This window comes from Canis aureus, chromosome 12, assembly GCF_053574225.1.
Source record: "Canis aureus isolate CA01 chromosome 12, VMU_Caureus_v.1.0, whole genome shotgun sequence".
Taxonomy (NCBI): domain Eukaryota; kingdom Metazoa; phylum Chordata; class Mammalia; order Carnivora; family Canidae; genus Canis; species Canis aureus.
Window position 1 is genome coordinate 42,411,698 of NC_135622.1, and position 12,409 is coordinate 42,424,106.

At 48.7% G+C, this 12,409-nt stretch overlaps 1 protein-coding gene and 1 long non-coding RNA gene across 7 annotated transcripts in view; one reads left to right on the top strand and one right to left on the bottom strand.

Moving 5' to 3' along the window:
- PLB1 (phospholipase B1) overlaps nucleotides 1–12,409 on the bottom strand; it is a 136,944-nt gene that overhangs the window by 31,536 nt on the left and 92,999 nt on the right. For all 6 annotated transcript variants that reach the window (XR_013349497.1, XM_077843737.1, XM_077843738.1 and 3 more), the window contains 10 exons: nucleotides 11,844–11,902; nucleotides 10,862–10,935; nucleotides 6,675–6,718; nucleotides 6,005–6,113; nucleotides 4,520–4,571; nucleotides 4,042–4,122; nucleotides 3,416–3,481; nucleotides 2,490–2,590; nucleotides 1,357–1,438; nucleotides 579–683 (listed from right to left, as the gene is read on the bottom strand). Coding sequence is in view for 5 of the 6 variants with exons in the window: in XM_077843737.1 (XP_077699863.1) it covers nucleotides 579–683; nucleotides 1,357–1,438; nucleotides 2,490–2,590; nucleotides 3,416–3,481; nucleotides 4,042–4,122; nucleotides 4,520–4,571; nucleotides 6,005–6,113; nucleotides 6,675–6,718; nucleotides 10,862–10,935; nucleotides 11,844–11,902 (773 nt within the window). In the remaining variant the exon portion in view is untranslated. The remainder of the gene's footprint in view (nucleotides 1–578; nucleotides 684–1,356; nucleotides 1,439–2,489; nucleotides 2,591–3,415; nucleotides 3,482–4,041; nucleotides 4,123–4,519; nucleotides 4,572–6,004; nucleotides 6,114–6,674; nucleotides 6,719–10,861; nucleotides 10,936–11,843; nucleotides 11,903–12,409) is intronic.
- LOC144281051 (uncharacterized) overlaps nucleotides 1–12,409 on the top strand; it is a 39,682-nt gene that overhangs the window by 14,289 nt on the left and 12,984 nt on the right. The window lies entirely within an intron of this gene.

Consider the following 12,409-nt stretch of genomic DNA (forward strand, 5'->3'; position numbering starts at 1 on the left):
GCTTCCATTCAACTAGGTGAGGCCCGTAGAATAGAGGCCCAGGTGGAGAGAACCAAGTCCCCATCCCAGCGTGCTCACAGAGCTCTTCTGCTCAATGTTGTCAGGGGGAGAATATGGGCAGGGGCTGCAGGGCCCCATTACCCTCTAGCACTTCAGTGGCATGTGGGTGGCAGAAAATGAATACATCTGAAGTTGGATATGTTCAAATCATGCCTCTCTGTCCCTTATTCCCTATATTTTTGAGGAAGGATACTTCACACCTCTGAACCTCTGTTACATGGGGCTGAAGAAGGTCATTGTGAAGACTTTGCTTAGGGCAAACACAGGGCTTGGGACGTGGTAGGTGCTCAACCAAGTGGAGGCTGCTCTCAGTGGTCATGGGAACGTCCCACATCAGGCTGCCTCTAGGAGCATAGCTCAGGAGTTCAAGGGGGGCTGTGCCACCAGACCAGCATCTAGATAGCTGCCAGTGTCTTTCCCCATCGTAGTCACAGGCTCATGAAAGCCCTCGGCATCTCTGCCTTGAATTTCTTCTTCCTCCTTCCCAGGAGCCCCAGTGGGGAGGGCAGCAAGCATACCGCCAGGATGGGGAGCTGGATGTTGCGGAAGAAGGGCTGCAGAACCACGGAGAAGTCCTCCCGGGTGTCGTAGCGGCCTGACTCCACCAGGTCCCGCATGCTGTTCTGGGGACACACACAGGGTTATGTCAGCACTGGCCTGGGTAGCCTGAAAGCCCAGGGTTAGAGAGCCAGGGAGCAGTGGCTAGCACCCCTGCCCCCATCTTCCTAGACAAGGGGGTGACTCAGACCTTCCCCTGAGAATACAAACACATGTGATTGCAAACCTCTTTCTGGAGAATTGCAAACAGGTTGGTTCACCTTTTGGATTTGCTTTTAAGTGAACTACAAGCTCTGAAAGGTGAGGTAGGAAGTCCCACAAAGGAGAAGAACCTGGAAAGAGTCTTCAGAGAGGCCCTGGGGGTTCAGGACCTGCAACCTCCCTTATTTGCATCCTGCCTGTTGAGACAGGGAGGCTGGGGGAGCAGTGGAGGCAGTCGGGGCCCCTGGGGTGCAGGGAAGAAAAAGGCCAACCCCGGGAGTACCCAGAGCTACTGATCTCTTTAGGCCAAGCACAGGATGAAGCCACCAAGGGCACACAGGCCACAAAGGCTTTTCTACCTGGATTCCTTTGGGATCACTCTAACTGAGGCTCTTGAGACACTTCAGCCAGGTGGGGCAGAGGAAGGGCTCAGATGGTGACATCCCTCAAACCCTGACTAGCTCTTCCCTTCCCTGAGTGTGGGTGTGGTGATTGGGTAGGGGAGAGGTCCCCAAAAGGTGCCCTTCTTGGTCTCACCTGGTAGGCTTGGGTGATGGCCTCCAACCTGGCCAGCTCTTGGGAGCTCTCTCGAGGGGTCAGAACGCAGTTACATAAAACGCTGCAGAGATAGGGGGGTGGGAAGGAGGACCCAGGGCTGAAGCTCTGGTCAGAGCTGGAGCTCTGGTCAAAACTGGTTCTGCTGCGTGGAGTGACTTGCTTGAGCCCTGGCCTGAGAGCAACTGTGCGCTGAGGCCCTGGTGCACAGTCTCAAGGGGCAGGTCCCAGGGGTGTGTGAGTGAGCTCCCCCTCCTACTGAGAGAGTGCAAATGCTGGACGGCAGGCTCTGGGCCTGCAGGAAATTATGCTGAACAAATAAACATAGGTGATGAAAGGTCAATGTTTAATTTCTCAGGATAAAATTAAAATGTATCCTATGGTATTGGAACTTGTATTTGGGGGTCTCCGATGCTCATGCCCTCAGATGCCTGCTTAGTTCACATTAGTGTCCCACCTTCATTAGGAATTGTCCATTCCTAATGAATCTGAATGAATTTCATCAGGAATTATTTCAGGCTCATGAAATATATCTAACGTTCAAACAGATATTACCTCTAGAGCCCTGAGAGTAGTGCTGGGCACACGGTAGTTTCTGTAAAACTATGTGTTAGAGAAATAAATGTACATATAAGGTATGAAGGTTAATAAAACACATACCTGTGCGCTTCTCACCCCACTTAAGAAACAAAACACCCCCTTTCTGAAGTCCCCAGTATGCTCCTTTCCCATAAAGCCAACTGAATGATGTGGATAGTTTCTCTACTTTCTGTTTCAATTTGACCATATACGTATACGACCCTATGTGTTTCCCCTTTTCAAGAGCTGGGCCACGTGGGGTCTCAGACACTGGCCTTTGTCCCCGTCCTGACCCTCTCCCCTGTGGCTCCCATGTCACACAAAGCTCCATCTCAGAGCTTCCTCCTGGCATCCTGAGGTTGGGTAGGTTGGGGCCCACCTCCAACTCCTCAGAAGGGGATGGTCCTGACATATGCCCCCCTTTGCAGACTTGGACACATGGATACACCAAGTCTCAAAGACCCCGAGGAGTCACTATGAGAGCTAGACCAGGAGATGGGAGTTTCTCTGGTTGGGGGCAGCCAGTCCCTGCCTACCTGGCCTGCTGCACAGGACACTTGTCTGGATTGCTCAGGAACACCTGTCTCAAGACGCTGGGGCTCATGAAGTCCACGAGGTTGACCAGGGCTCTGGGCACCTAAGGGCAAGGCTGCAGGTGAGAGAGGGGGCTCTGGGGGCTCCTTCTTCAAGCTGCCTTAGGATCCTGAGAAGTAGGAATTAGCTCTAGGGTCCCTATGGAACTCCAGCTCAGTTGTCCCTGAGTGGAGTTTTGGGAAGGCGTCTACACAGGATCACTGCCTACACAGGATCACTGCCTAGGGCCCCTGCAGGCTATGCCACCCACACTAGCTGCAGCAAGAATGACACCTCCTGGCATGGGACAATATGGCAGATGTGAGTCTAAATGCTGACAGTTCAGCTCCATTCAGCCATCAGTTAGTGAGCTTCAAATGTGCTGAGCTAGGTGCCCGATTTGCCATTTCCCTCTAGCCAAACGTGGACCATCTCTGCTGAGTAGGCCTGGAGACTCAGCCACCCAGAGAAGCGTGTGGGAGTTGGAGGGCTCTCCCTGGGCAGCTGGAACAGTTTGCCTAAGTCAGGAGTTGAAAAAGAATAAGCTCTTGGGAGCAGGACCAGAGAGGGGTTGCTCTAGATACAGTCCATGGCATAGTGTGGGGGGCCCAGCCTGAGAGCCACCCTGCTGCTGCCACCAGGGAATGTGTCAGGTCATGGAGGGGACAATTAGCATACCAGCTGCCTTCTTTTCATCAAGCCTGAGATCCTTCTGTGCTGATTCCAAATGGAATAGGCTTCCTTGGGCACCTAAGGCCCCAATCTTTGGAAAGGGAAGGAGTCCACACCCTTGGCTGTCTCCTTCAGGGGAGGGCATCTCTCACCTTCTTTCCCCAACCACCTTTACCCTCTACATGCATGTGTCCAGCTTGTCAGACCCTCTACCCACCTCTCTATGCAGGACATCCAAGGCGTTGCGGAGGTGATAAAAAAAGTTGGCTGCAGAATACAGATTCTGGAAGGGCACAGGAGGGAGAGGAGGAGCTGGTTCAGAAGAGGGAGCAGTGGGGCCTTCAACTTCAACCCCTCTGGTTCCATCCCAAGGACTTCTCCTCCCTCTGGCTTCTGGCTGTGACCAGCTCATCATGTTAGAACCTGAACAGTTGATTACTGGCTATTATCAAAGATGGGCCAACCAGAAGACTGGAACCTTCAGCCAGAGCTTTAGTTTAAGAGTTGAATGTGTGGGTCCTCCATCCTACTGCTGGGGTTTACATCTCCCCACTTCCTGAATTCTCAGAAATTGTAAGAGTGGAGCAGAAGCACCATATTTGCCACCTGCTACCTCATACCACTTGGGACATGGAATTAGAACCAAAAACCTGAGGGTCATGGGGTAAGAGGAGGCACGCGCACGTGCGCACGCGCGCACACACACACACACACACACACACACACACACACACAGGCTTTGGACAGTCCCAGGGTTGGTTCTAGAGACTGTTCTCAGAGAGCACATCTAAGGTCTTTTGGTCAATATCAGGAGCAATGAGTAGGCCTGGCTGCCCCCCTTACCGAGTCTGTGCAGTAGTCACATAAATCACTGCCTCCAATCAGCACTGTGATAATCTTCCAGTCCTCTTGGAAATTCACTCTCTATATAGAAGGAGGAAAATGCTTGATGATTTCCAACAAACAAACAATGCCACAGCTCTAGGAAATCCATTCAACCCTCTAGGACTTCCTTGCCCACTCAAAAGAATAGAATCTGAATCTCAGAGCTGAAAGAATTTTAGAAGCTTATTTATGGACCACAGAACCTTAGCATCAGGAGGGACTTTCAAGATCACTGTGATCAGAGACAACCTACCCACCCACACCCCATCACTATGGACATAATCTCCTCCAGGGCCTCAGACACAGGCTGTCCTACCACAGCTTAAATGCCTTTTATATTGACAGTGGCTCACTGTTTTCATGGCAGAGCATTCCATTTGGGGACTTCAGTGGGTTAGAAAATTAGTGTTTAAAAATAACTATAAATCCGACTCACATGGTCATCTTTCATCCTCTGCACCAGAGTCTGGACTTGGCTCATAAGTTCCCTGAAAAGGAGAGGAAATTGGTCCTATTAAGGAATAGTGTCTGGATTTTTTTCTCCTAAAGGCTCTGGACTGGAGGTTTCCATGGCATTATCTCCATTGTGTGAACTACCAGAGACCCCAACAAAGAACTACTTGTCTGGTCCAGAGAGTTATTACAACAAACAACTCTTTGCAAAGCTAATTGTCTGTCCTGAAGCTGCAGTCGAGGGTACTGTCAATTGTACTTGTTACTCATGGTCTCCTTTCAAGGACTCCACTTGCAACCTGTCTTTTAGGATTCCATGCTAGGAAACCATTCATCTCCTTTGAAGGACTGGTATAGATTATGAAAGTAGAGTCATGAAGTTTTAGCATGCTTCCTCTTTTTCCCCTGGCTGCCAGGAAGCTGACAGTTTGATGTTCAGGTATAATAATCACAAAAATGCTCATCTTGACCCACTCCCCACCACCACTGGCTATGATTTTTCTCAGTTATGTACAGGTTATTTCCATTGTTTTTTTCATTAACTTAGCCAGATGCTTCTTTTAGAAAGAGGTGGGGAAAAAATATATGCTTACACGTGCCTGCGTTTATAATTCATGGGAAGGTTAGGTCTCAAGCATCCTGAGCTCCCCACTAGTTCAAGCCCTCATTATAGGTCTGGGTGAGATGGAGCCCTGGCACGGTGATTTCCTGGGACCTGTGGATGGGTCCATCTGTCCTCAGGTGTTTCTGCTGCCAAGAAGGGTCTTCCCAGGTTGGAGGAGCAGGTTGGAAAAGCTGTGCCCATCAGCTAGAAGAGTGTGGGCCTGGGCTGGAAGGTGCCAGCATGTTGGAGGCCCAGATGGCTGGGCTTAGAACAAGGAAGCTCAGGCTGCTGGGGTGCTAGGAACAGGGTGAGGGACCTCCTGAGATCACCGTGGGGAATTAAGTAGTCCTGCTTCAGCTGCTTCTGGGTTCTCAGTCGCATTTCCTACTAGCTCCATAACAGGGCTAGGGTCAGGCTATAACGTGTTGCCCCAGAAGCCTCCAGGGATGGAGATTCCCGCTTCTTCATTCACTTTTTGGCACTCCCTGATCTTTTCAGGGAACTGCCACTTGTGAGGCTTTGGAGAGCAAATCTCTCTAACACCATTATGCCATGGTGAGTATTACAAGTTGGATAAGGTTAGTAAGTTAGTTGAATGATTAGAACAAGCTGCCCATGAAGCAAGGTCAGGAGTTCAGCCTCTAGGGACATGCCTCCTGTCCCAGCTCCAGCCTCTCTGGCCGCTCTGCTACAGCCTTAGTCACAGGGGCAGCCAGGGAAGAGAGTGGCTCAAGACCTCTCAAATCATTGCTGCAAAGGGAGAAATGCCCCCTTTGCATATGGAGGTCAGTATTACAATCTTAAAGGGGACTACATGCCTCCCACTCTCTCCCCCACAGGCCCCCCCTCCCCCAGATGACTTACTCAGCCTTTGCTCTAGGAACAGCCTGATTAAGGAATGCATTTGTGTCATTGGCATCACCCGTGCCCACCGCGTAGCCTGTGAGATTTCCATTAAACTTCCGAAGGATATCTGGAAGAGAAGGGGAGGAACAGGACACAGGGAATTTAAGAGGGAAGGGCAGGATCCTCAGAGTAGACTTTATTACTAAGGACATGCAGCCAGGGGAGGTGGGGAGGGAGAGGGTGTGTCTGGCAGGAATTGGGGCTCTCTGAGAGGAAGTGACCTGATGACATGGTGGGCCAAGGCTGCAAGCCCCTCTCAGCTTCCCTCCTCTCCCCTCCTGCCTTTCTTCCTCCCTTCCTTCACAGTACAGGGAATGTTCACCATCTCACCTGATGGTCTCTGCACCCTCTGGGCCAGTTGGAAAAAACCCAAGGCTCAGAGTATTTGGTGACTTGCTCTAGGTCACTTGGCAAGCACAGAGAAGAACCAGAGCTTGAACTCAGGCCTCAGGGCTCCAAAGAGAGTGTATATGATACCCCCTTCAGCCACCTGTCAGTGAGGCTCTCCTCCAACTCAATGGCAGTATGCAAAGATTATTTCCTCCTTTCTTAGCTGAGAGATACTCTTAGAAAGGGGGAGGATCAGGTGGAACCAGTGAACAGACTCAAGCTCCTGGTGGGTACTTACTTGGTAGGGTGGTCACGTTCTCCAGGGAGCTGTCCCCTCCTGAACTGTAAGGAGTGAGCAAACCAGTGAGAGAGAGTTTATGAAAGAGCACCCCACCTTTCTTAGTGCCTATGCCATCCGGTGCCTGTAAGATGCACCAGACCCTCTGAACTCTTCGTATTGGAGAAACTCTAAGTATGAATTCCCTAGATGGCTAGTTCTGCCCAAGTCCAGAATTTGAAGGCAAAAAAGAGCTGCTTCTTTTTCCCACCGAGTCAGGAAGGAAAGCACTTAGCTGAGGATATACTAGGTGCCCAGCATGTACTAGATTCTCTACATTAGTTACCTAACCTCCTGACAAAACAAGCTTCTGATACAGATGCAACTATCCCCATTTGACAGAGGAAGAAGCTGAAGTACATTGGGGTTAATTAACTTTTGAAAGGTAACTGAAAACCAGCTTGAGCTGCAAACCTTTGGAAAATGGATTAGCTCTCCTCTGCCCAGTGGGGAGCTAAATTCCACTGGGAGGTTCAGGGGATGGCCTCTCATTGCCTTCCAATGCCCAACCTGATTTTATGTACTTGAATCTAATTTCATGGTGCTCAGGCTAACCTTAAGACACACTCAAAATTACATTTCCTTTCATGCATTTAAATTGAATACATATGGGAGGCCAGGAGAGAAGTATTTCTATTTTAACAAAGTCCAATGTTCAAATGTATTTACTGTTTTTCCTTTTTTCCTGCACTTCCCTCCTCAATGCCAGCATATTATTTCAGGTCAACAGATTTTGAGCACACAGCGTTAGCATCCAGCCCACCAGTCTATACTGAGGACAGGGCCATGAACTGAAGTCATGGCTGTTCTTCATTCAAGGAATTGCTTGGAATGAAGACTGTTTTATACGAGGATGGTCAAGTCAGAGGTTCCGCAGCCCCAGGCGGTAGAGAGAAATAAGCCCGGTGAGCCCTGCCCTTATACCTCACTCAGGTGTCTCTCTCCCGTCTCCCATCCCATGTCTGAACTAACTTGGCCAGTGGTTGGACCTTTGTTTGAGCTTCTGATTCTACTCCAACTGTGCATGAAGCTTGCTGTGTTAGCTGCTTCCTAATCCTTCTTTCTTTTGACTAAGTGCTTCTAATCAGAACACTTTACACTTGAAAGGGAATTAGAAATCCATGTATCTTCTCCAATCACTGTGTTCTAACTCAGCCTCCTTTTCTTCTTCAATAAGCATATATACACAAGCATGGGGATATACCGAAACACACACATCAAGTACTTTGTAGTGTCATTTCTTGTCTAAAAGCATCTTTGTTTTAGATGCTGCAGCTGACCAAGACCAACAGGCTACAGAAATCTCTGAGTGAACATTTCTAGGAGAAAGAGAATTACACAAATAAATATGGACACAAAAATATTTAAGCCCTCATTTTGATTAGAACTATATGACATGTGAAAGAAAACAGACCCATATGAAACAGCTAGTTAGTATGTGATCCTTCTGATTAATGTAATTTATATTAAACCATGAGCTCAAAGCCTGGGTTTTGTTCATCTATTGTCATCTGTTGTGCACAGAGAATTACAGAGTAGATACTCAAGACATCTGTGGAAGGAATTTCAGTGAGATTGAACACGTAATTAATTTTTAAACATTTTTTTTTTGGTAAGCAAATTTTATTTTGGTCTTTGATACCAAAAAGGCACACTTATTTATAACAACTGAAGAAAAAGCAATGCTCTAAAGACCTCTGGGCATGCCACACAGTTAAACTAGCCAAAGCTGGCACCTGTCCCTGCTGTATGGTTTTCTCAGGTCAAGGAGCCTTGGAAATAGTCACGGCCAAGCCTCTTCCTACAGGTCCTGCTCATGGCAACCCAACTCCAAAGAATTCTGGGTCATCTTCCCTGTCTGACTCTATGCAGTCCCCACCTCTCCACTTTGTCTCCTTGGAGGAAGAGACTCAAATTATATTCTTAATTTACCTGGAATCACTCATTGCCTATTGTTCCAAATAAGAAACTTCAATGGCTTCAGAAAATTGCTTTTCTCAGGTCAGCCTACTAGATGGACATTGCCCAGGGGATGCTAATAGGTTTTGTGAACAAAGAAAGGATTAAGAGAAACATTGGATTAAACAGGTAACAATTTAAGCAGATTTCTTCAGGGAAGGCTTCTCAGAGCGTTAAATATGCTAACATACATGTGAGTTCTCCACAAGAAGGATATAGTGAGTAATGTTCCCTCCCCAATATGAAGAATCTTGCTCTGCTCAGGAACCTGTAGGGGGCTGGTGTTCCATGGAATACTCTTTGGGAAACACTAGTCTATTTCACCCAAGTGTCAAACTGTATCTCAGGCTCTGACCCAGTTTCCATCATTAACACGAGTGGATCTTGGGGCAGGTATCTGAAACGTTTAGAAAAAAAAAAGGGGGGTATAAAGGCACAGCAGCCACTGAGTGGGCAAGGCTATTCAGTAAGACTTAGAACCAGAAGACTGAAACATCAGGCCTCACCTGGCCTCCCCTAGAGGGAGAAATAGAGCAAGGCTGAATGTTTCCATTGCCAGCAGAAGACTGCCTGTTTGTATCTGAATCCTAGGAATCTGTCCCATTGGGCTGTAGGGTGGAGCATGTCACCACCCTTCCCCGTACCACACCACCAGGTGTGATTTCCCACACCATGACCTGAAGCCACCCTCTTCTCTAGGCAAAACCCAAACAGCTGGCACCAGCTCATGCTGTTTCTGGATTGTATGTCATAGCTCTGCTTTCTTTCTTCCCCTCTGGCTTCTTTTGTGCTCACAGCCTCAGTAATGTTTGAGGCAAGGTCCAGTTCTGTTCCAGCCCGTTTGAAGCCCTCAATCCAGCTGTGGGGATGGGGAAAGGTGGGGGCTGGGGAGCTGCTAGGACCACAGAGGCTGGTCCTCCTGCTACCCATGCCCCAGGTCCTCTCTCCTGCACCCCCACCTGGGAAGACCTTCCCCTCTGGGGCTGGCCTCAGGGTTGGCCAGAGAACAGCCATAGACTCAACCGTCCCCACACTGTTCCTTCTCACTTTTCTGGAAGAAATGTTCCATTTGAATTCACTTAGCAGGAAAGGGAGGAGGCAAGCATGTTCTCTGGCTGCAAAACTTCTCAGCACTCTGCCCTCTCCTGGCTGGCCTTGTTCTAGTTGTTTGGAATTCTGGGCTAATTGCCAATTACTGCGAAACCTCCATAAACACGAACTTCTTTGGGAAAGAAAGAAACTGAAGAACACCCACCCACAGCCAACCACTCACCTGGCTTGCCCTGAGCATTTCTACCTCCCACCTGGAACGCCCCTTTTCTCATCTATCTAATTGGTAATCTGTCAATTCCTACCTTCTCCGGGAGCTTTCCTACTCCCTCTGCTCTATTCCTGTAGCCCTCAGGCATCTTTTATTTTTTCAAGATTTTATTTATTTGAGAGAGAGAGAGCGTGCACATGAATGGGGAGAAGCAGAGGGATAGGGAGAAGCAGACTCTCTGCTGAGCAGGGAGCCTGTTGCAGGACTCGATCTCAGGACCCTGAGATCATGACCTGAGCTGAAGGCAGATGCTCAACTGTCTGAGCCACCCAGGCTCAGCACTTGCCAGTTGAGCATGAGCATCTGCCTATGTTTCCTGGACCTCGCCTCGCACACCTGCCTCAGTGTCTAGTCTGGTGCAGGCACCCGGGAAGGGCTCAGGGCTGGTGAGTCTGTCTCCGTCCTTTCCTCCTGAAGTGGTGTGTTGTATTTCAGGGTTTTCCAGACAGATGTGTACATATAGGTAAAGGCAGAGACGTGAGTACAGAACGACACAGATAAATACATATAGACAGCAAACAGACGGAGATCTTCACATGTGCATATACATGCAAACAGGCAGGTGAAGATTCAGAGGTTTGGTGTTTTTCGGGTGCATTTCATGTTAGATCTGTGGACCCAGGAGTCCGGCAATAACCCTGGTTTTCTTTTTCTGCACAATTAAAGAAAAAAAGTTATCCGCAATAAAATACATCCTCTCCACTCACCATGTGGCCACATTTTGCAGAAATACATAGGTTTTCCTTTTGAAAGCCCCTTCCAGATCTGGTCATTGCTCTTTAATATTTATGCATTTACAAGAGACAACCCCTTCACCCAATTTTTGGGACCGAGCACTGGATGGGGGGAAGTGGAGGGTTAACATTACCTATATGACAGCCCCCGATACTGAGTGGTGACATCAGAAAGGTCATCTGGTTTGGAGCCAATTCCATTGCCAGCCTTTGAAAACACATCAAAATCCATAGGAAATTGAGCAAGTCAGAGGAAAGGGACGCAGGCAGTGCCCAACACACTCACTGTGCGGTGTGAGCAGACCCTGGGCTGGAAGTCAGAGACCAGGATTGCATTTCACCACACTCCCTTCCAGCTATCTGCCTTCCCTAAGTCTCAGCTGCCTCCTTACTGGGGACATGACCTGTTGATCTCATGGGATGGTACTGATGACCAAATTGGATCATAGATGTAAAAACAGCTTTGAAAACTCCAAAGTGCTTTGCACATGCGAGACACTGCCATATTATTACTACCAGCGTTATGCTCCTAAAGTTGCCCTAGAAGCATGAAGAAGGAGCCTCTAGATTAGAGTGGACGGGAGTGGACAGACTTCTCAAACTTCACATTTCTCTTCTGTCCCTCGGGAGCATTCTGTGAAGCAATCTTATAGCCTTAGAAGTGCTGCCAGAAAGTGGTCATCTGGGATGATCAGAGAGTCCTGTTTTTTGGAACTTAGGAGCAGAGCTTTAGCCACAATTGTGGAGACTGCTGCTTCTCATGTAGGTGCAAAGCGGGAATATACGTGAGGCTCTGAGCTATTCTTAAAGCACAATCCAAAGGGAAGAGGGCACCCACACAGGTAGGTTTAGAAGATTTTTTTAAGTTGAAATGACATGTTTTTGCAATTGTTAAAAAAGTCTTATCAGGTGTTCAAAAACCCCACTGTCTGAGACAATTCAGTTCACTCATGAAAAAGATTTTCCCCTTGTACAGCTGATTGAGAAAGTGGCTACAAAATCAAACCACTAGATGGACAGACAGGATAGAGGGGCAGGGTAACGTGGAAGTCAGGGGTGCAGGCCCTGGAACTGGTACAGCCACTCTCACCCCACCTGGGGCCCAAGAGTCCTTACCGTCAGAGAATCCCCCAGAGCAGCCACTACTTGGATATCTGCTGGTCTCAGGGTGTGTACTGGAAAGACAGGGAGACACACCTGAGTCGGTGGGAAGCAACCTGTAGTCAGAGTCTAGAGCTTCCTACTTAAATAAGACCAGAAATGCAGCCCACAAGTGTGTTTGGGCCACAGAAGCAGATGTCATATGACGAGTTTTCCCATAAGAGACCCAACAGAGAGATCTTGGACCTATGGGAAGAGAGGTCCTGAGAGAGAGGCAGGAGAGGGGGTGGGTGGATGGATGGACAATAGGTAGGGCAGAGTGGAAGCTACCACTTCAGTGGCAATGGCTGTGTGGGAGGCTGCTGTGACCCAAGTGCAGGACCCTGTGAGAAATGGACCATTTGAGATGTGGTACAGGGTCTGATGTTCAGCCCATTTAGAACTGCATTCTGGATTTCCACCAAGAATCTGAGAAATAATCATGCCAGGACTTTCCCTGTCCCAAATCTCTTTTGAAGACTCCAAGGAACTTTCTGGTCCTACTGCAGGCAGCAGTAATTGCAGAGTCTGGGGCCACAGGA